Source organism: Vipera ursinii (genome assembly GCF_947247035.1).
Source record: "Vipera ursinii genome assembly, chromosome: Z".
NCBI lineage: Eukaryota > Metazoa > Chordata > Lepidosauria > Squamata > Viperidae > Vipera > Vipera ursinii.
The window spans coordinates 2,665,411-2,684,892 of NC_139517.1; the positions used below are offsets into that span (position 1 = coordinate 2,665,411).

Here is a 19,482-nt window from a genome sequence, read left to right on the forward strand (position 1 = left end):
GAATGGGATGGAATGGGATGGAATGGAATGAAAAAGAACAGAACAAAACAGAACAGAACAGAACAGACAACAGTTGGAAGGGTCCTTGGAAGTCTTCTATTCCAGCTCCCTCCCCCCCCCCCCCGCCCTGCTCAATTTATAGTTATATTAGTATATAGATTATATTAGTATATTAGTACCCTGGCAAAAGAACAAGCTGATGATTTAAAGTGCCGAAAGGACTGTAGTCTCAAGGCAGCGCTTTACCCTCAGGCCTTTTTCTTTTTTAAAAAAAACAACAACAACACCCCAACATTGCTTAGCTTTAACGCTGGTCTACAATCTGACGTATGTGCGAAACCCCATCGTGTCAATGAACTCCGTTTAATGGCCCTTCGTTCCGAAGTAGGGCAGAAGGCCGCCCAATTCCCTTCCTCTGGCCGCTTAAAACAAGCGGGGACACTGGCTGTTGAACCAAGGGTGCGAGGAACGCTTTAAACAAATTCTTTTTTTTTCCTCACGAGAAAATTTTTCACTTTTAGGAAACGCTTCATACAGACCTCCTCAACACAGATTTGAACAGATAGTTAGAACTGCAGGGGGGAAAAAAAACAAGGGCTACCAGCCTGCCTTCCGCTGAGGACCTGTATACTGCACGGGCCAGAAAGAGGGTTGTGAAAATATCTACAGACCCCCTCAAATAACTACCGGTATTTCAACTTCTTCCCTCAAGACAACGCTACAAGGCCTTGAGCACCACAACCACTCACTAGACCAAGGGTAGGCAACCTCGGCTCTTTTATGACTCATGGACTTCAACTCTCAGAATTCCTGAGTCAGCTATGCTATGCTGACTCAGGAATTCTGGGAGTTGAACTCCATGAGTCATAAAAGAGCCGAGGTTGCCTACCCCTGCACTAGACACAAGGACAGTTTTTTTTCCCCCACGCCGTCACTCTGCTTAACAACTAATTCCAACAACCCTGTCAAAATGCTAGTAAAGCTGTATTACTTTGATACTCCTCATCTTTCCTATTATCTATCCTTATCTTATGACTGTAAATAACTTGCTGCTCGTATCTTACAATTTATATCGTGGGTGGGTTGTTTGTTTGTTGTTTGGTTTGGTACCCTAGTATGATTTATGTTGTTTGCTGAGCTAGTACTCTATGACTATCACTAAGAGTTGCACCTTGTGATTTATGATGAAGTGTTGTATTTCACGATTTAGGATGAATATAACAACAACTTGCATCTAAACATCGGCAAGACGAAAGAGATTTAGACTTCTGGAGAAAAAAGGAGGAACCTGCCCCACTTTACATCGGGGAGGACTGTGTGGAGAGAGTTTCCTCCTTTAAATTTCTGGGAGTCTACCTCTGTGAAGATCTGACCTGGAAAGTTAACACAACCCAGGTGGCTAGAAAGGCCCAACAGAGGCTTCACTTTCTTAGGATCTTGCGGAAGAACAGGGTAGAACAATGGCTAATGACCCTCTTTTACCGGTCTACTATAGAGAGCGTCCTCTCGTACGGTATTGTGGTTTGGTATGCTGGTCTGACAGCCGCGGACAGGAAAGTATTACAGAGGGTAGTGAGCACAGCACAAGACATTGTGGGCTGTCCCCTGACACCACTGGATGACCTCACCAGGGCTCGTTGCCTTGGAAGAGTGAGGAAGATTCTCAGGGACGACTCACACCCTGGACGGTATCTCTTTACTCTCCTACCATCCGGTAGGAGATATAGGAATATAGCCAGCCGTACCAACAGGCTGAAAAATAGCTTTTATCCGTGGGCTGTTAGGCTTTTAAATGGGACATAATCTTATGCAGAATTGACTTGGGAGGCCGGTGTGTGGTGTAGTTGGATCACATAGTGTGGTGGGATGGAGGGTTTGTTGTCACTGTGTGTTGGGGGGAGAGAGCACGGGGGGAGGCTCAGCTAATCTCAATGTACACATGTACTTTGACAACAAAGGTTTATTATTATTGTCATGTTGTATATGATCACGATTACCACTCTTACTTGTATGTGCACTGGGAGCTTATGCACCAGAAGCAAATTCCTCGTGTGTGTCCAGCTACCCTTGGCCAATACAATAAAGAATTCTATTGTACCAAAGCGTTGTGATTCCCTTTAAGCTCTTAGCTTTTACTGAGGATGGGAACCTTTATTTATTGTGGCTGATTGGGCAATTAATTAAAAGACTTAATTGCGGCATATTTGTAATAATGCCGCTTGGGGGGGGGTGTGAAAGCCCTAATAAGCAGGCATATACATAGAATGAAGGCTACTGCTAAGCTTGTAAGCCGCCCTGAGTCTTCGGAGAAGGGCGGGATATAAATGGAATTTTAAAAAAATATATTTGTCCTTCACCGCGGAGAAATGAACACAACCATCATAAACAGTAGGATAATACCTAATAAGAAGAATCAATAAGAATAAACAAAGCAAGCGGCGTCTCTGCAAATCGCCTCCAATCCCTGCGGGGCGCGGAAAATTTAAACCTTAAGACGCGATTGGCTAAAAGCGACAACCAATCAAAACCAAGGAAGCAATGTATAAATAGCGCGCCACTCGCGCCACTGCTCCTCAGTCCTTCGCTTTGCGGCGGCTGGGGTGGCGTCTTCCTCTTCTGTCTCTACGCCGAGATGGCTCGTACCAAGCAGACCGCTCGCAAGTCCACCGGCGGGAAGGCGCCCCGCAAGCAGCTGGCCACCAAGGCGGCGCGGAAGAGCGCTCCGGCCACCGGCGGCGTGAAGAAGCCTCACCGCTACCGTCCCGGCACCGTGGCCCTGCGGGAGATCCGCCGCTACCAGAAGTCGACCGAGCTGCTGATCCGCAAGCTGCCCTTCCAGCGGCTGGTGCGCGAGATCGCGCAGGACTTCAAGACCGACCTGCGCTTCCAGAGCTCGGCCGTGATGGCGCTGCAGGAGGCGAGCGAGGCTTACCTGGTGGGGCTCTTCGAGGACACCAACCTGTGCGCCATCCACGCCAAGCGCGTCACCATCATGCCCAAGGACATCCAGCTGGCCCGACGCATCCGCGGGGAGCGGGCGTAAGAAAAACGATACAGGCTTGCTTTTAGCTTTGAAAAACGGCTCTTTTAAGAGCCATCAAAATAGTCCCAAAAAGTGCTGGAAACTAATAATTGAGACGTCACTTTTGTGTGTTACTACTTCAGAAATTCAGGAAACCATTTTAATGGGGTGGGGAAGTCCTAATCGGCGTAGATTTCTGGAAAATTAGGATTATTTGTTCTCATTGGGGTTTATAAACCGTAGCTGGCTGAGAAGTTGCACCAAAATCAAAGGACCGGCGTCACAGTGAATTAATAAATAGAAAGAAAGCATTGCAATTTATATTATATCCTTTATCCCTTTACCAGCTGAACTCCGGATGGCTCCTTCCGGCGTGATCTAAAAATAATGTATTCTTAATTAAATAAATTGAGACGTCACTTTGTGCTCGTTACTACTTCAGAAATTCAATGGGGGAGTGGGGAAAAGTTCTTAAAATATACATTTTGACACCTCCCGCTTCCCGTGACAGATTTAACTCCACTGTGGACTTCAGCAACACTCCCCATGATCGCGCTTACTGCTTATTTTTCCCTCTCCTCTTTTCCTTCCCATTGAGGTGCATTCATTTTCACAATAAAATTCCCAGTTCAAGATAAGTGATTCAAAAATGGAGGCCTTGGAAAACAATCCAACTCACAATGCTCGTTTTAACGACGAACAGCCAGTAACATTTTTGGGGGAAAAATAACAGGCACAAAATTAAATACACGTTCATAAATTTTACTTTTTTTTTCCTTTACCAGGTAGAAATCCTTCAGGAGCTACTTTTTTGCCCAACTGTTAATAAAAGCTTACATTTATTGCAAGCTGCCTAAAATTGCTCTTGGGCTCAAGATGGAGCGCGCCCTCAATTCCTCGGATTAAAAAAAACCGCCCTTAAAGCGACCTCGCCCTTTTCCAGGAACAGGTGAGCGGCTCTTAAAAGAGCCTTTGGGGTTGCGGGTAGTCTTCCCTGCGGTCCACGCAAAGCTGCCCGCCTACTTGGAGCTGGTGTACTTGGTGACGGCCTTGGTGCCCTCGGAGACGGCGTGCTTGGCCAGCTCGCCCGGCAGCAGGAGGCGCACGGCCGTCTGGATCTCGCGGGAGGTGATGGTGGAGCGCTTGTTGTAGTGGGCCAGGCGGGAGGCCTCGGCCGCGATGCGCTCGAAGATATCGTTGACGAAGGAGTTCATGATGCTCATGGCCTTGGAGGAGATGCCGGTGTCGGGATGGACCTGCTTCAGCACCTTGTAGACGTAGATGGAGTAGCTCTCCTTGCGACTCTTCCTGCGCTTCTTGTCGCCCTTCTTCTGCGTCTTGGTGATGGCCTTTTTGGAGCCTTTCTTGGGCACCGGCGCGGACTTCGCGGGCTCGGGCATCTCGAGATGTTCGCTAACCAGCTGGGATTCCGCACTAACGGCTGCGAGTCCTGTTAAGCCAGTATTTATAAGCGCCTTTATGCAAATGAAGACTTGGCTTTGTCTTCTTGACGATTGGCTGTGGGAGGAAGGGGCCGCGCGAGGGTTTTTTTTTTCAGAAGGCTGGAGTTCTATTGGCCAAGAAACAGACATCTCTATTCGCTGGGCTAAGAGAGTCGCCCTTCCATTGGTTAGTGGGAATTTAAAATGGCTAGCCAATGAATGCTGCCAATTTCAAATCCAGCGAACAGGATTAATAGAAAAAACGCAGCCGCTAGGTGAAATAGCCAGAAATAGGAGCTAGAATTTTTTTTGTCAGCCAATGGCAAATTAATAAGAATAAAGTTGGAAGGGACCTTGGAGGTCATCTAGTCCAACCCCCTGCTCAGGCAGGAAACCCTATACCATTTCAAGCAAACGGCTGTCCAGTCTCTTCTTAAAAACCTCCAGCGTTGGAGCATTGACAGCTTCTGGAGGCAGGTGGTTTCCCTGATTAATTGTTGTAAACTGACATGACATTTCTGACAGAAGTTAGAAAGACAGTTAGAAAGAGAATTTATGGTTGAAGCTATCTCAAAGGTGCTTTTTCAAAAGGCAAATGAACTGGTTTTTATTCCCCTGAGGGAAAAGAAAATTAGTCCAGGTGCCTTTTTGAAAAAGGACTTTTCAGACAACTATGACCTGGATGACTGAGAATCTCCATTGGCATGTTTGAGGCTAAGCTATGTTTATCCTATTTTAAAGTGTTAATTCAGTCACCTTTTTTCTTTGTCCGTTGTTTTGCTGAATTTCCTTCGACTTGATCCTTACCTATTCATAGATAAATGGATAAATGGATTACCCTCAAGGTCATCTAGCAGCACATAGGAAGTGTGCCTTCTCCTTGGCTTCCTCCTGAGGTCAAGCATGCCTCATCCTCCCTGCTGTCTCCAGAAGCATAAGGGTAGGATGAGGCTGGACCACAGCAGGAAAGGGAGAACAAACAGAATTCATTTAAGGAAAGTAAAGGTGCTTAAAGCTTTGGCCAGAATAATTGGGAACAAGAAAGCGACATCTGTAGCCTTGGATGCCGAAATGTCAAAACGCATTGAGGGTAGGGGGAGTTATCTGGGTGTTTAGTTACTCAGAAGAGAGTTTCACAGTCAAGAAATCAACAGGCACATAATTATCAGCAACGTTTACACACAAAGAGACAGACCAAAAAGCCAACAAGGAATCAAAAATACCAAAACGCCAGCTCACCAGCAATCAACATCCAGATGAGCAGAGATTTAACACCAACCTTAACACTAGACCAGGGCTAGGCCACCTTGGCTCTTTTATGACTCATGGACTTCAACTCCCAGAATTCCTGAGCCAGTCCATGCTTCAGAAAAACTCAGCTATGCTGGCTCAGGAATTCTGGGAGTTGCCTACCCCCTGCACTAGACCAACAGTCAAGCAGTGAACAATAGCTGGATCAAGGAACAACCATCTCAGAAAAACAAACAAACAGTAAACAGCAGCCCAATCAAGAACACTCCCAATCAACACTGACAAGGCAGGTCACTCCACTCTCGCACTTACGATGTTAGATGTTACCGAGTTGGGTCATGAAACATCTGCGAGAAAAAAATCAAGTTCTGAGAATACCAAGGACCCCCCAGGCCGCCACCTCCTCCTCCTCCTCATCTCCCTTCCAGCACTGATGATGTTCCCTAGTTGGGTCATGAAATGTCTGCAAGAAAACAAGCCAGCTCAGTGATCACCAAGGACCCCACAGTCATCGTCCTCTTCCTCCTCCTCCCAGAACCCCCTCCCTACTAGCACTGATGATGGGTCATGAAATCTTTGCAAGAAAACTACGCAACTCAGAGAGCACCAAGGACCCCTCAGTTCTTTTTTCTTTTTCTTTTTTTCTTTCTTTCTTTCTTTCTTTCTTTCTTTCTTTCTTTCTTTCTTTCTTTCTTTTTCTTTTTTTCTTTCTTTCCTTTCTTTCCTTTCTTCCCTTCCTTCCTTTCTCTTTCCTTCCTTCCTTCCTTTCTCTTTTCCTTTCTTCCTCTTTCTTTCTTTCTTTCTTTTCTTCCCTTCTTTCCTTTTTCTTTCTTTCCTTCCTTTTTCTTTCTTTCTTTCTTTCTTCCCTTACTTCCTTCCTTTTTTCTTTCTTTCTTTCTCTTTCTTTCTTCCCTTCCTTCCTCTTTCTTTCTTTTTCTTTCTTTCTTTCTTTCTTTCTTTTTGTTTCTTTCTTTCTTTCTTTCTCTTTCTTTCTTTCTCTTTCTTTCTTTCTTTCTTTCTTTCTTTCTTTCTTTCTTTCTTTCTTTCTTTCTTTCTTTCTTTCTTTCTTTCTCTTCCTCCTGCCCCCTTCTAGCGCTGATGATGTTATTTAGTTGGGTCATGAAAGGTCTGCAGGAAAGCAACCAAGCTCAGAGACCACAAAGGACCCCAGAATTAAGAAATTCTTTTCTGCTGGATGAAGCCACTCTAAAGACACCTCAAGGGCACCTCAAGCAATCGGGCTGACGGGCTGCAGCTCTTGGAAAAAAGAAGTCAGGAAAAATTCTCAAGAGGTCCACCTTATTGCAAAGGCCTTAGATCTCTCTCCTTAGGTCTGCTAAACCAGGACCAGCATTTTCTTGAGAAGCAGACACGGATGGGATGGATTATGTTGTGATTTTTTTTTAAAAAAAGGGAAAAAAAATCCGTAAGCTGCCTTTCGTTAAGTTGGGTGGCTATTTAATCTTTTTCAAATTAATAAATATTCCTAGAAGATTCCTCCGTGAGGAATCAAAATTCAACTCCGAGGGTGGTTGGAAAGCAAAACAAGTTTTTATTTATTTATTTATTTTTGGGACTTATATGCCGCCCTATCTCCCGAAGGACTCAGGGCGGCTAACAACAATAAAAAACAATACAAAAATTAAAAAAGAATTAAATAACAGCCCCAGCTTTTGCAAAAGCTGGTGGAACTCTCGGTGATGGCAAATCCCAGAGTACCACACCTGAATCAAGTTTTGCATAGGTTTTTATACCCTGTTTCCCCCCCCCCCATCACACCACATCCTTCCAAAGTGAGCCCAGTTGACAGGCCCAATGCTTTTCAAGCACCTAGCAATCATTACAATTACCAGACCCTCCAATTAGTAGATCAAAAGGGCCCCTTTTGTTCCTTCCTTATCTTCACTCCCTTTCCTATGGCATGATTTGTAACATCCTGCTCACAGGGGGTATATAGCCTTATCTACAAGGCGAATTGACCCCCACGCCCTGCCTCCAAAAGAATTCCCACTCTTTAGTTTCCACCAGGCTGACCTGGACTGACAGGCATTTTAATTAATTATATTTACAATTTTTAATTTATTTTTAGTTTTTAATTTTAATTTATTGCACAGATGATTTTAATTTTATTTTTTATCTTAATTTCTGTACTTATTATATGTTTTGTTGTTAGCCGCCCTGAGTCCTTCGGGAGATAGGGCGGGATATAAATCCCATCAATCAATCAATAAAATAAATAAAAGCAAGAGTGCCTTATTGGTCCAGGTGGACTAGCACACATTGTCCTGCATTTAGCAAAAATTTGCATTTTTTAATTCCCCCTGCCCGGGATCAAAAGCAAAAAAACGTCTGGAGATGCCGGGGATCGAACCCGGGGCCTCATACATGCAAAGCATGCGCTCTACCACTGAGCTACATCCCCTCCCCGTCGCAAGCCTGTCGAATAGACGTAGAAGAGGCGCTCCTTCCCGACGACCCAGAAAACAGAACGGGAAATTAAAATCGTGTCTCTTGAATTTACCCACAAAACGGGGCTGGAGGGGCCTTAGAAGCCTCCTAAGTCCAACCCCCTGCTCACGTAGACCTATATATCAAGGCGTGAAAGCATAACTGCTAAGTTTTATTGGCCATTTGAAACATTTCATTGGCTCCCTTTTTGGAAATTCGCGGGGAAACTCTTGATCAACCCACGCGCGGAAACTGGACGTATTTCTAAATGCAAGGCCCTAACACAGGAGTCTTCAAACTTGTCCCTTTGACGACTTGTGGACTTCAACTCCCAGAATTCCTCAGCCAGCAAAGCTGGCTGAGGAATTCTGGGAGTTGAAGTCCACAAGTCGTCAAAGGGACAAGTTTTGAAGACCCCTGCTTAACATCTCGCTCCCGAGTCTTGCGCCTTTGCAACGGACGGAGCTCTTTCCCGGAAAAGTTGAGCGGCCCTGAAAAGGGCCTTTTCCGCATTCTCTCTTCCCGCTCGTGCCCAGATCCGATCTCCATGCTAGCCGCCGAAGCCGTAGAGCGTCCGGCCTTGGCGCTTCAGGGCGTAGACCACATCCATAGCCGTGACCGTCTTCCTCTTGGCGTGCTCGGTGTAAGTCACCGCGTCGCGGATCACGTTCTCCAGGAAGACTTTCAGGACGCCCCGCGTTTCCTCGTAAATGAGCCCCGAAATCCGCTTCACGCCGCCGCGCCGAGCCAGTCGGCGAATGGCGGGCTTCGTGATGCCTTGGATGTTATCCCGGAGGACTTTCCTGTGTCTCTTGGCGCCTCCTTTGCCTAAGCCTTTCCCGCCTTTGCCTCGCCCGGACATGCTTCCCGTTGACAAGAGAACAGCCGATGTGGCAAAGCCGGGCGGGAAAAGGGTAGATATACCAGAGAATCGGACCAGAGGGAAAACTAAGCAGACACCTCTTCCCGCCTTTTCTACGTCGCCCGTAAAAATCTCCTCACGACAATTGAAATGCGGCTTAAAAAGAAGCGAAGGGCGTGGCCGTTCGAGTATTAAGAGAACTCGATCCTTTTCTAATCAGCGTAGATTTCTGGAAAATTAGGATTATTTGTTCTCATTGGGGTTTATAAACCGTAGCTGGCTGAGAAGTTGCGCCAAAATCAAAGGACCGGCGTCACAGTGAATTAATAAATAGAAAAGCATTTGCAATTTATATTATATCCTTTATTAAGGCCACTGAAAATTTCCTAAGGGACAAAGAATGGAATGTTCCCTCGGTTCTTAGGTCAGTTCTTGGCCAGTGCAAAAGCAATTTGCCAGTAATTTCTGAGATGTTTTTCCAGTGTTGCCTGAAAGCCTGCATCTCCTAGTGGTCTCCTATCCCTCTACTAAGCAAGTCTGATTTCCTTAGCTTTTCAAGCTCATATTATTGCCTCAAAACTCAAGTGTCCCAAATTTTGAACTGAATTTGAGAGACACTTTTACATTTGCAAAGGGGCTTTTTTTGCTCACCTGGAAATACAAACTTCAGGCAAAGCAAAAAGCATTTATTAAGGGGAAATCAAGACTTTTTATAAAACAAATGATACATTTGTGCCTGCAATATGCAGAAAGCAAATGATTAATAAGACATTGATTACATGTGAGTTTTGGACAAACAGAAAACATGGGTTTTAGATAGGCATTCCACAAGGGGCAAATTTATGGGTTATGTTACTCTTCCCCAGGCGGGTTTGAATCTTTCTTAAAACTTGCAAGGATATTCAAAGACTTTCAGAATAGGCTCTATAGTTTGGTGCTGAAAAAGAGAAGTTTTCATATACTAAAAGTAATGGCCTTGACAAAAAAAATATATGTTTTTCTCGAGTTAGAAATGAGGCTTCTGCTCCCACATTAAAATGCAACTTTTCACTTTTTAAAATGTCAGTAACCAAGCACAAAATTCCAAACAATATAGTATGACAAAACATCACAAAATAGTCTGAATTTACACAACCGTCTTAGCAAGGTGACACAGTGGTTACCCCACTCATGACTTTCGCGTATTGTTCAACAAAGCTACACTCGTTTCTAATGCTTTTATATTTGTTTTTATACTATATTAAAAACATATTAAGTCACCCAGAGTTGCCTTGGATATTACAATAGGCGGCATATAAATTTAATAGTTTTCCCCCTGCGTATTTGAAGGGCAGATACTCATTGTGGGATTAAAAAAAAGTAAATTCTACTGCTATCACAGCTCATATTGCTATAGAGTGCATTACATTAAAAACTGTTTTTTAAAATTATATTTATGTACCTCACCGGGAGGCTTTAACTGGATTCAAGTCTTCTGCAAACACTGCTAAATATACAGCTTGTCCTTTTCATGTAATATACTCAAAAATGGTTCAAAAACAGATAAAATCCACAAGTGCAATCAATGGAAGAATGGATGGGAAAGCAGATGGGAGCTAGCAAATGGCCAAATTGACTGTTTTAAATTTTTTTATGTATGTATGTGATTTATATGCTGCCCTATCTCCCGAAGGACTCAGGGTGGCTAACAATAAAAGCAACAATACAAAAGTTAAAAGAAATTAAATAAACAGCCCCCAAATAATTAAAAATTAAATATATGAGAGGGGTATATAATTATATATAGCTTTGTTTCTACTCCAAGACTTTGTACTCCAAGAGGAAAAACAATGAAATGCTGATTTGGGGGTTTACTGATGGTTATAGAAATGGCTAGTATATACCAAGCATATAAAAGTAAAAAAAGTTGAAGCTATTTTATTTTACTGCGCTGAAAAAGTTGGAAGCGAATTTTTCCCTCTCCTCTTTTCCTTCCCATTGAGGTGCATTCATTTTCACAATAAAATTCCCAGTTCAAGATAAGTGATTCAAAAATGGAGGCCTTGGAAAACAATCCAACTCACAATGCTCGTTTTAACGACGAACAGCCAGTAACATTTTTGGGGGAAAAATAACAGGCACAAAATTAAATACACGTTCATAAATTTTACTTTTTTTTTCCTTTACCAGGTAGAAATCCTTCAGGAGCTACTTTTTTGCTCAACTGTTTTAATAAAAGCTTAATTTATTGCAAGCTGCCTAGAATTGCTCTTGGGCTCAAGATGGAGCGCGCCCTCAATTCCTCGGATTAAAAAAAAAACCGCCCTTAAAGCGACCTCGCCCTTTTCCAGGAACAGGTGAGCGGCTCTTAAAAGAGCCTTTGGGGTTGCGGGTAGTCTTCCCTGCGGTCCACGCCAAGCTGCCCGCCTACTTGGAGCTGGTGTACTTGGTGACGGCCTTGGTGCCCTCGGAGACGGCGTGCTTGGCCAGCTCGCCCGGCAGCAGGAGGCGCACGGCCGTCTGGATCTCGCGGGAGGTGATGGTGGAGCGCTTGTTGTAGTGGGCCAGGCGGGAGGCCTCGGCCGCGATGCGCTCGAAGATGTCGTTGACGAAGGAGTTCATGATGCTCATGGCCTTGGAGGAGATGCCGGTGTCGGGATGGACCTGCTTCAGCACCTTGTAGACGTAGATGGAGTAGCTCTCCTTGCGGCTCTTCCTACGCTTCTTGTCGCCCTTCTTCTGCGTCTTGGTGATGGCCTTTTTGGAGCCCTTCTTGGGCACCGGCGCGGACTTCGCGGGGTCTGGCATCTTCGCTCTTTCTCCTACTCCAACAGACAACAAACTGACACGCTCCGTCGTCCCGCTGCCTTTTATAGCAGCCGTATGCTGATGAGGGGGCTCCAAGCGTCAAGCTGCCGTTGGTCCGTACAATTTGGGCGGGAAAGTGGAGCGCCAATCCGAAAGGTCGAGGCGTTCTTTCGCTTATGATTGGATAAGGAAAGGCGGCCGGTTGGGTTTGAACCGTGCCCGGAGTTGTTTTCTGATTGGTTCGGTGAGGCTCCTCTCCCATTGGTCTGTTTTGAAGCCGAAATTGCTCGATGCGAAGGGAATCGGTTTTGGCTTTAAAAGCAAATAAAAATCAATACATTGGATTAGTAACATAACCGAAATAAGGGGAATTGGGAACCTTATTAATAGTTTCAGAGAAATTTTGGCCGGTTTGCACCCGGCCGCTTTACCTCAGCGGTGTCTATCGAGCCCAATGGGTTGGGGGTGGGGGTGGGGTCGTCTGAGGAAGGTTCAAAGGCAAAATTAGGTGAAGGACAAACCTGGAGAAATTACCTGGAATGACAAGTTTATTAACAAAGAATTATCTAATTATGAGTTGTCCTTAAAACAGGACAAAGTCTCTTCCAGGTTGCACCTAGTGACAAAACTATAAAAAACAAACTGACAAACCTTATCAAATGTGTTACGGCAGGGGTCTTCAAACTTGGCCCTTTTATGACTTGTGGACTTCAACTCCCAGAATTCCTCAGCCAGCAAAGCTGGCTGAGGAATTCTGGGAGTTGAAGTCCACAAGTCATAAAAGGGCCAAGTTTGAAGACCCCTGTGTTACGGAGTCCAGTTCAGTGACTTAAGACCCTCACCAAACTTTGTGTCAGAATTTTATAATCTGGCGTCCACCACCTGTCACAAGGAGAGACCACATAGTTTATGCAGTAAGAAAAGCAATGCAAGCCACATTTCAGCATACAGGACTAGTATTTTTAAAAAGGAAATGACTTGAAACACACTTCTCGCGCAAACTACATTTTAAATGATGTTGCCTTCCATTTCAAGAGCTTTTATGATGCTTTAATCTCACCAAAATCAGTTGCAAATGTTAGTGATTTCTTTCTGTTGATTTAGATGAGACTGCTGTGAGTCATTTGAATTTAGCTCCATTCCATTATGTTTTAATTAAACTCCATTTTAATTGCTCAGCAATCAACCATGTACATGGACCATTCTTGGATCGAGACTTTTCAGTTGAAATGTCTCCATAGCTTTGAGCTACAGATTGTCTGGTTTTGGAGGCTGAGATGGTTTGAAAATCAAATCCTTTGGCCACCTCATGAGAAGGAAGGACTCACTGGAGAAGAGCCTAATGTTGGGAAAGATTGAGGGCAAGAGAAGAAGGGGACGACAGAGAAGGAGGTGGCTGGATGGAGTCCCTGAAGCAGGAGGCGTGAGCCTAAATGGACTCCAGAAGATGGTAGAGGACAGGAAGGCCTGGAGGAACGTTGTCCATGGGGTCACGATAGTTGGACACAACCTCGCAACTAACAACAACAACCTATCAACTCAGAAGTATCTTCGTTTGGGTTTTGCATTCAAGACAAGAAAATAAAAATTGTCCTAGGATGTATCTTCTGTCAGGATTGTCCCCAGAATTGCTCCCAAGGCATTTCAGAAGAAGATGGACACCACACTGTATCTCTGGGATGAAAAGCAAGAGGAGAGTGAGTAAAGATGTTGTGGACACTCAGTCAATGGACATTAAGGAACCTGATAGAAATAAAGTTATTATTTTCTCCCTGGAGGGAAAGATTGCAAACTTCCGCTGGTGAGGAGGAACCCTTAAAATGGTACTTATAGGAGGGAAACCAGGAAGCTTTTCCCCAAAAGTTGTTCAGCAGATAAAAAGATATTTCTTTTTCCTTTGATGAAAAAGGCCTCACTAACAAGAGTAACAAAGAGGACCACCTAATATCTCTAGCAGGGTTTCTCAACCTTGGTGATTTTCAGCTTTGTGGACTTCAACTCCCAGAATTCCCCATCCAACTCAGCTGACATCTAGGAAGAAAGAAGGACGGGAATGACATTGCATTAGCAATTTCATGAAGATAGGGAGGACACATAAATCCTTGAACCAGCGTTCCTCAATAACATGTGTGGGCTTAAACTCCCAGAATTCATAACTGGCTTGGGAATTCTGGGAGTTGGGGTCTTCACATCTTAAAGTTGATGAAGTTGACAAACACTGCCTTAAACCTCGATGTATATACCCTGAAAAATCAGCGTCACTAGACTGGGATCTGCAAGGCTTCCATCGTTGCTAGATCTGACATAATCCTGGCGTTTTCCATGAATAGCTTTGCCCAAGGAGAGAAAAATCAGCCTTGGATGTTCTGTGTCAAAGCTTATGAGGCAGAGGGGTTATCTTTGAGGTTCTGCAGGAAGAAAGCTGCATGTAAATTACTGAATGTAAATTACAAAACCCTGAAGTCTGTATGAGGTCTCTGAAGTCAAAGGAAGCATTTCTTATTCTTGTGGAGGGAAATAACCAGTCATTTGGTTCCATTCTTCAAAGGGTGAGCAAGTTGTGGTTGAACATTCTCTGTTTTTGTAAATAGCTGCACACATAAAGGCTGACCACATCTGAAGCTTTGTCGTGCGAAAACTGGAACCCGGCTGTTTTCTAGAAGCCCGGAGAGTGTGACAGAACAAAGGAAGTGGAAAGTTAGCGTAATATCAGCCTTAAAGCTCATTTTTATGGTTTTTCAGAAGAAAACGTGAGCTTAATCATACTTTCTTTTTCACTGGCTTTGCTTCATGATAAGGTAGCTTGTCTGTGAAAAGCTTTTGAGGAGATGAGTTTGCAGTTTGTTTTCGTAATCTGATTTTGTCTCAGGCCCTTCCAGACATTTAGATTATGAATCTTGAAAGTATTTCCCAAAATAGGAGTTAGATCTAGTGATTTCTTGGTAGGTTTCGCTTGATTAATTTCAACTGCTTTCAAACTGAATCAGAGGTTGGCAAAATTAGCCCTACGGCTCAACCGCAGAAAAGCAAAAGGGAGGTGTTTTTTTGTTTTTTGTTTTGTTTTTGAATTGTTGGTTTAAAGATGTGGCTGTGAACTCTAACTTTACCTAAATAAATCATAGGAATATCCTGGAGCTCTTGATAGTTGGCTGGCATTATCCAAGACCTGAGGCTGTGCCAACCATAATGATAAAATTCAGCAGTTTCTCTTGACCTTGGCCACTTCAAGCCACGTGGACTTCGACTCCCAGAATTCCCCAGCCAGCTACCAATTCTGGGAGTGGAAGTCCACGCAAATTAAACTTGCTGTGGTTGACAAACTCGAGTTTAAGGATTTATGCTTTCTTTCCCTGTGATCCAAGTCATTTCCTTCCTTTTGTCTTCCTAGACTCAATCCACAAAGTGTTGAGGAGGACTCAACACCTACTGTACCTCAAAATTGCTTTTTCCTCCAAAAACAGAATAATTTTGTTTTGTATATTTGTTTCACAGGAAATATACGGAATTTTGAGGACTCATCAAAGAGATTTCTTTTTTTGTAATATATTTTATTGAATTTTTTTAAAAAAAAAACATAAATCACTTAATTGGTGAACAGTGTGTTGTCTGGGTTACATTTGTAAAACAATCATTAACAATTGATTTCCATGTGTTAATTTTAGTTGATTTCCTCTTTCCCCAAAATATCCTCTTTTGCAAACATTGAGTTAATACAATTCTTATTGTTTTGATAAATAACAATTGAATATATAATTTTTTCCAATAATTCTAAAAATAATAATCATATCAGTATAATATTTCTTTTCTATTCAGTCATTCTGGTTGCCTTATCATAGATCCTGTTACAATTCTTATTTTAGTTTATTTCTCCCACCAAATTCTAGATATTCTTACTGGTGAAGATTTTCTCAAAAATTAATTACATTTACATTTACAAATTTAACTCTATTTTTTCCCTTATAAGCCATCTCAAACTTTTACATTTCTTATGAAATAGATAAAACAATGAAAAAGAAAGAAAGGAGAGCAAGAGTAAAGAAACATAAGAAATAACATACTACTTAAAATATATATCCCTCCTAGGCAAATATATATTATTTCCTCAATTTCTTATTCTTTTTAACCATAACTAAGAATATATTTAATCTTTAATCTTTAAACATTCCATTCAATACATCTAGTCATCTAGTCCTTTAACTCTTATTCAAAACATATTTTTATCCATTATAATTTTCTTAAATTCAGTCACATTTTAATAATAATAATAATAATAATAATAATAATAATAATAATAATAATAATAATAATAATAACAACAACAACAACAACTTGGAAGGGACCTTGGAGGTCATCTAGTCCAACCCCCTGCTCAGGCAGGAAACCCTATACCATTTCAGACAAATGGCTGGCCAGTCTCTTCTTAAAAACTTCCAGTGTTGGAGCATTCACAAGTTCTGGAGGCAGATTGTTCCACTGGTTAATTGTTCTCATTGTCAGGAAGTTTCTCCTTAGTTCTAGGTTGCTTCTCTCCTTGACTAGTTTCCATCCATTGCTTCTTGTCCTGCCTTCAGGGGCTTTGGAAAATAGCTTGACTGCCTCTTCTTCGGGGCAGCCCCTGAGATATTGGAAGGCTGCTATCATGTCCCCCCTAGTCCTTCTCTTCAATAAACTAGACATACCCAATTCAGCAACCGTTCCTTATATGTTTTAGCCTCCAGTCCCCCAATCATCTTTGTTGCTCTTCTTTGTACTCTTTCTGGAGTCTTGACATCTTTTTTACATCGTGACCAAAACTGGATGCAGTATTCCAGGTGTGTGGCCTTACCAAGGCATTGTAAAGTGGTATCTAAAACATTTCCTTTATTTAAGTCATTTCAACTTTTTTATATTACTCATATCGAGAAAAAGAACACAAAAGAGAAAAAAGCATACTATATTATTTAGAGAATTCATCCCTCTTAGAATAGCATATATATTCCAATTTTTTTTTCTATTTCTTTAGCCATATTCAAACAAATGTTTCTTTTTTAAATATTCTCTCTGATAAATCCCATCATCTATTTTCTTGGTTTCCACCTTAGTCTTTTTCCTTTGCCCAGTATCTTTCTTAAGCGATGTATTTTGCTGAATCAAAAGGTTTTCCTGTATGTTCGTAAATGTTGCTGTAGATATAAAAAGTAAATCAGTATCTTTGTTAGGGGCATTTGCCCACTCATTTTTATTGGGAATCTTTTTCCTTCTTTTTCTCTCTGCTTCTCTTGTTGCTTTTTCTCTCTCCATTCCAGTGTTTTCTCTGGCATCTTTGTAGTATGTTTTATCCAGTCTTTTTTCTTGTCCTCAAGTTTGTTTTGTAGTGTTGAAATAGTAAGTTGTCTTTTCCAAATCTAGTATTTCTTGTAAGTTTTTTTCCACTTGGATTCAATCATACTCCTTGGTTTTGTAGAATTCCATCTTCAATTCTCTATCCTTGAATTTATGTTCAGTCATCTGTTTTGTCTGTTCCTTCTCTGTTGTGTTTTCCTGAGGGGGGGGGTTGGTATAAAATTGAATTGGAGATGCGTTGATTTATATTTTCAAAGTTATTCTGAATTTCTTTGTGATTTGAGATCATTGTTATTTGAATTAGTTGTAACGTATCATATATCTCCTTTTGAAAAATATTCATTTTTTTTCCTTGATAAGTATTTCTTATAAATCTCTGATTTTCCATGATCACCAAAAGTCCAGATTCCATCCCCCCTCTGGAAATAGGTTTGGAGTCAGTTGAATAAATACTTACAGTCCTGAGAGTTCAAAAAAGTTCTCTTTTTTTTTTGTTCCCTCAGGTTTGTAAATCAAAGAGATACCTGACTCTTGTAGGGTATGTTACCTTAGAAAAACTGAGGAACGAAGCTGAAGGAACATCTCAGCTTAGTCTGTTCTCAGCTGAGGAACCATCACATTAAGAAGCAGCTGAGACCCCAGCTGAGGGAAATAGCTGTTATTCAGCTATAATCTTTCTGACCCACTTCCTTTTGGTTACTTTCTGTTATAGGGGACTAAAAAGTTAAGATGGTATCTACAAGCAGGCACAACCAAGCTCTGTACCAATGTTTCGCAACCACGGAAACTTTAAGATGTGTGAACCTCAATTCCCAGACTTCCACAAAGCCTCTGTCCTTCGACCTTTTAATAATCTTGCTGCAATTAACAAAAAAGTCAATTGCGTGACTTTTTTTTCTAGTTGGTAGAATTTCAACAGAAAAAAGAAGAAGAAGAATGCAATAAAATTATCCAGAGGAGAGCAGATTTAAAGACTTTTTCAAAGAGCTTCAAGAAGATTCCTCCATGTTCTTGAGAGACATAAAACAGCGGGCACTTCTTGTGAAGTCCAAACAATAAAAGTAGAACGTACTGTCCATCTTTCCCCTGGGAGAGTCTACAAAAATTGTCACGTTGTTTATCAGTCTTTTCTGGTAATATACCTAATAAAAATAATTCGGGATTACACGCTACATGTTCTCCTAATATATTTTCTAGCCAAGCATGTATTTTTCTCCAATAAGCTTTTACTTTATCACATGTCCACCAAATATGGTAATATGTACCTATATTATGTTTACATTTCCAACATTTACCTGATACATTTTTAAACATTTTTGCTAATCTGGCTGGAGGTAAATGCCATCTATAAAACATTTTATACAGATTTGGTTCTAGATATCATAACTGCAGCAAGAATAAGCTATGCGCAATGCTGGAAAAATGAACAAGTACCATCAGAAGAGGAGCTAATAAAGAAGATATTGGAATGCGCAGAGATGGACAGACTAACTATGAGACTAAAAGGCAAAGAAGAATCAGAATATTATGAAAGCTGGAATTTTATTTTATAAATGGTTGGAGAAAAGAACCAAAGAGTGAAATTGGTATACGTATTAATGAATCATGAACTCAGTTAGCACGTCGTTTGGAAAATTAACATATGTGTGTAAAGAATAAAAATAAAATCTATAAAAAAAATTGTCATGTTGACTGTCCCAAGAGGCCTGCAAATCACTGGATCCAAATTGCATCAAGCTGAGCACCTTGAATTGGGGTAATCAGGCTGGGGGATCCCACACTGTTTATGTAATGTATTGGGCCTTGTTTTACTGAGTGTACCACGTGGGGTTTGAATACTGGAAGGTTGCTTCAGCAGGGATCTGGCTAACAGCTCCCAGCTCCTCAGACAACCAGTCTGCAGTGCTGCCATTGGCTGCCTCTAAGGCGGCAATAGATTGCTTCAAACCTATTGGCCGCCACCTAGAGGCCAGGGTACAAATAGCTGCATTCGCAGCCCTGTTTCCCAGTTCAGTTCCTGCAAACAAATAATGTTCCTGCCTGAACTCACTTGCTTCGTTTCTTCACTCAAACAACAAACCCAGTACACAACAGTTTATACTGAAGAAATAGTTTGTAAAAGTTGCATTCAACCACAACGTGTTTACCTTGTGGAGAATGGACCTCTATGACTATTTTTTTCCCTCATAACATGAGCAAAAGTTTCCTTTGTCTTCAGATACCTCAAAGAGACCGCAAAGCTTTGTGTGTGGGGGGGTTTTCTCTTATATTCAGATCGCTAGCCATACTGGACAATCAACTGTATTTAAGAATTGTACTTGTTAAATTGCTCCCCGTTTCTAACTCGA

The 19,482-nt window shown here is 42.1% G+C and overlaps 4 protein-coding genes across 4 annotated transcripts; 1 reads left to right on the forward strand and 3 right to left on the reverse strand.

The window, feature by feature from the left end:
* The first annotated feature begins 2,613 nt into the window (after positions 1-2,613).
* Positions 2,614-3,382, forward strand: LOC310650227 (histone H3.2). Its single transcript, XM_083379060.1, has one exon. The coding sequence runs from the start codon at positions 2,633-2,635 to the stop codon at positions 3,041-3,043; it is 411 nt and encodes a 136-aa protein (XP_083235186.1). The 5' UTR covers positions 2,614-2,632; the 3' UTR covers positions 3,044-3,382.
* A 224-nt stretch (positions 3,383-3,606) lies between these two features.
* On the reverse strand, positions 3,607-4,434 carry LOC310650257 (histone H2B 5-like). The gene has a single exon (XM_083379100.1). The coding sequence runs from the start codon at positions 4,420-4,422 to the stop codon at positions 4,042-4,044; it is 381 nt and encodes a 126-aa protein (XP_083235226.1). The 5' UTR covers positions 4,423-4,434; the 3' UTR covers positions 3,607-4,041.
* Positions 4,435-8,599: 4,165 nt separating this feature from the next.
* On the reverse strand, positions 8,600-9,025 carry LOC310648575 (histone H4; the record flags this gene model as incomplete). Its single annotated transcript, XM_083376478.1, has 1 exon — positions 8,600-9,025. One exon carries the CDS (start codon positions 9,023-9,025, stop codon positions 8,714-8,716), a length of 312 nt encoding a protein of 103 aa, XP_083232604.1. The 3' UTR covers positions 8,600-8,713.
* Positions 9,026-11,155: 2,130 nt separating this feature from the next.
* Positions 11,156-11,829, reverse strand: LOC310648737 (histone H2B 5-like). The gene has a single exon (XM_083376755.1). The coding sequence runs from the start codon at positions 11,810-11,812 to the stop codon at positions 11,432-11,434; it is 381 nt and encodes a 126-aa protein (XP_083232881.1). The 5' UTR covers positions 11,813-11,829; the 3' UTR covers positions 11,156-11,431.
* Positions 11,830-19,482: the final 7,653 nt, after the last annotated feature.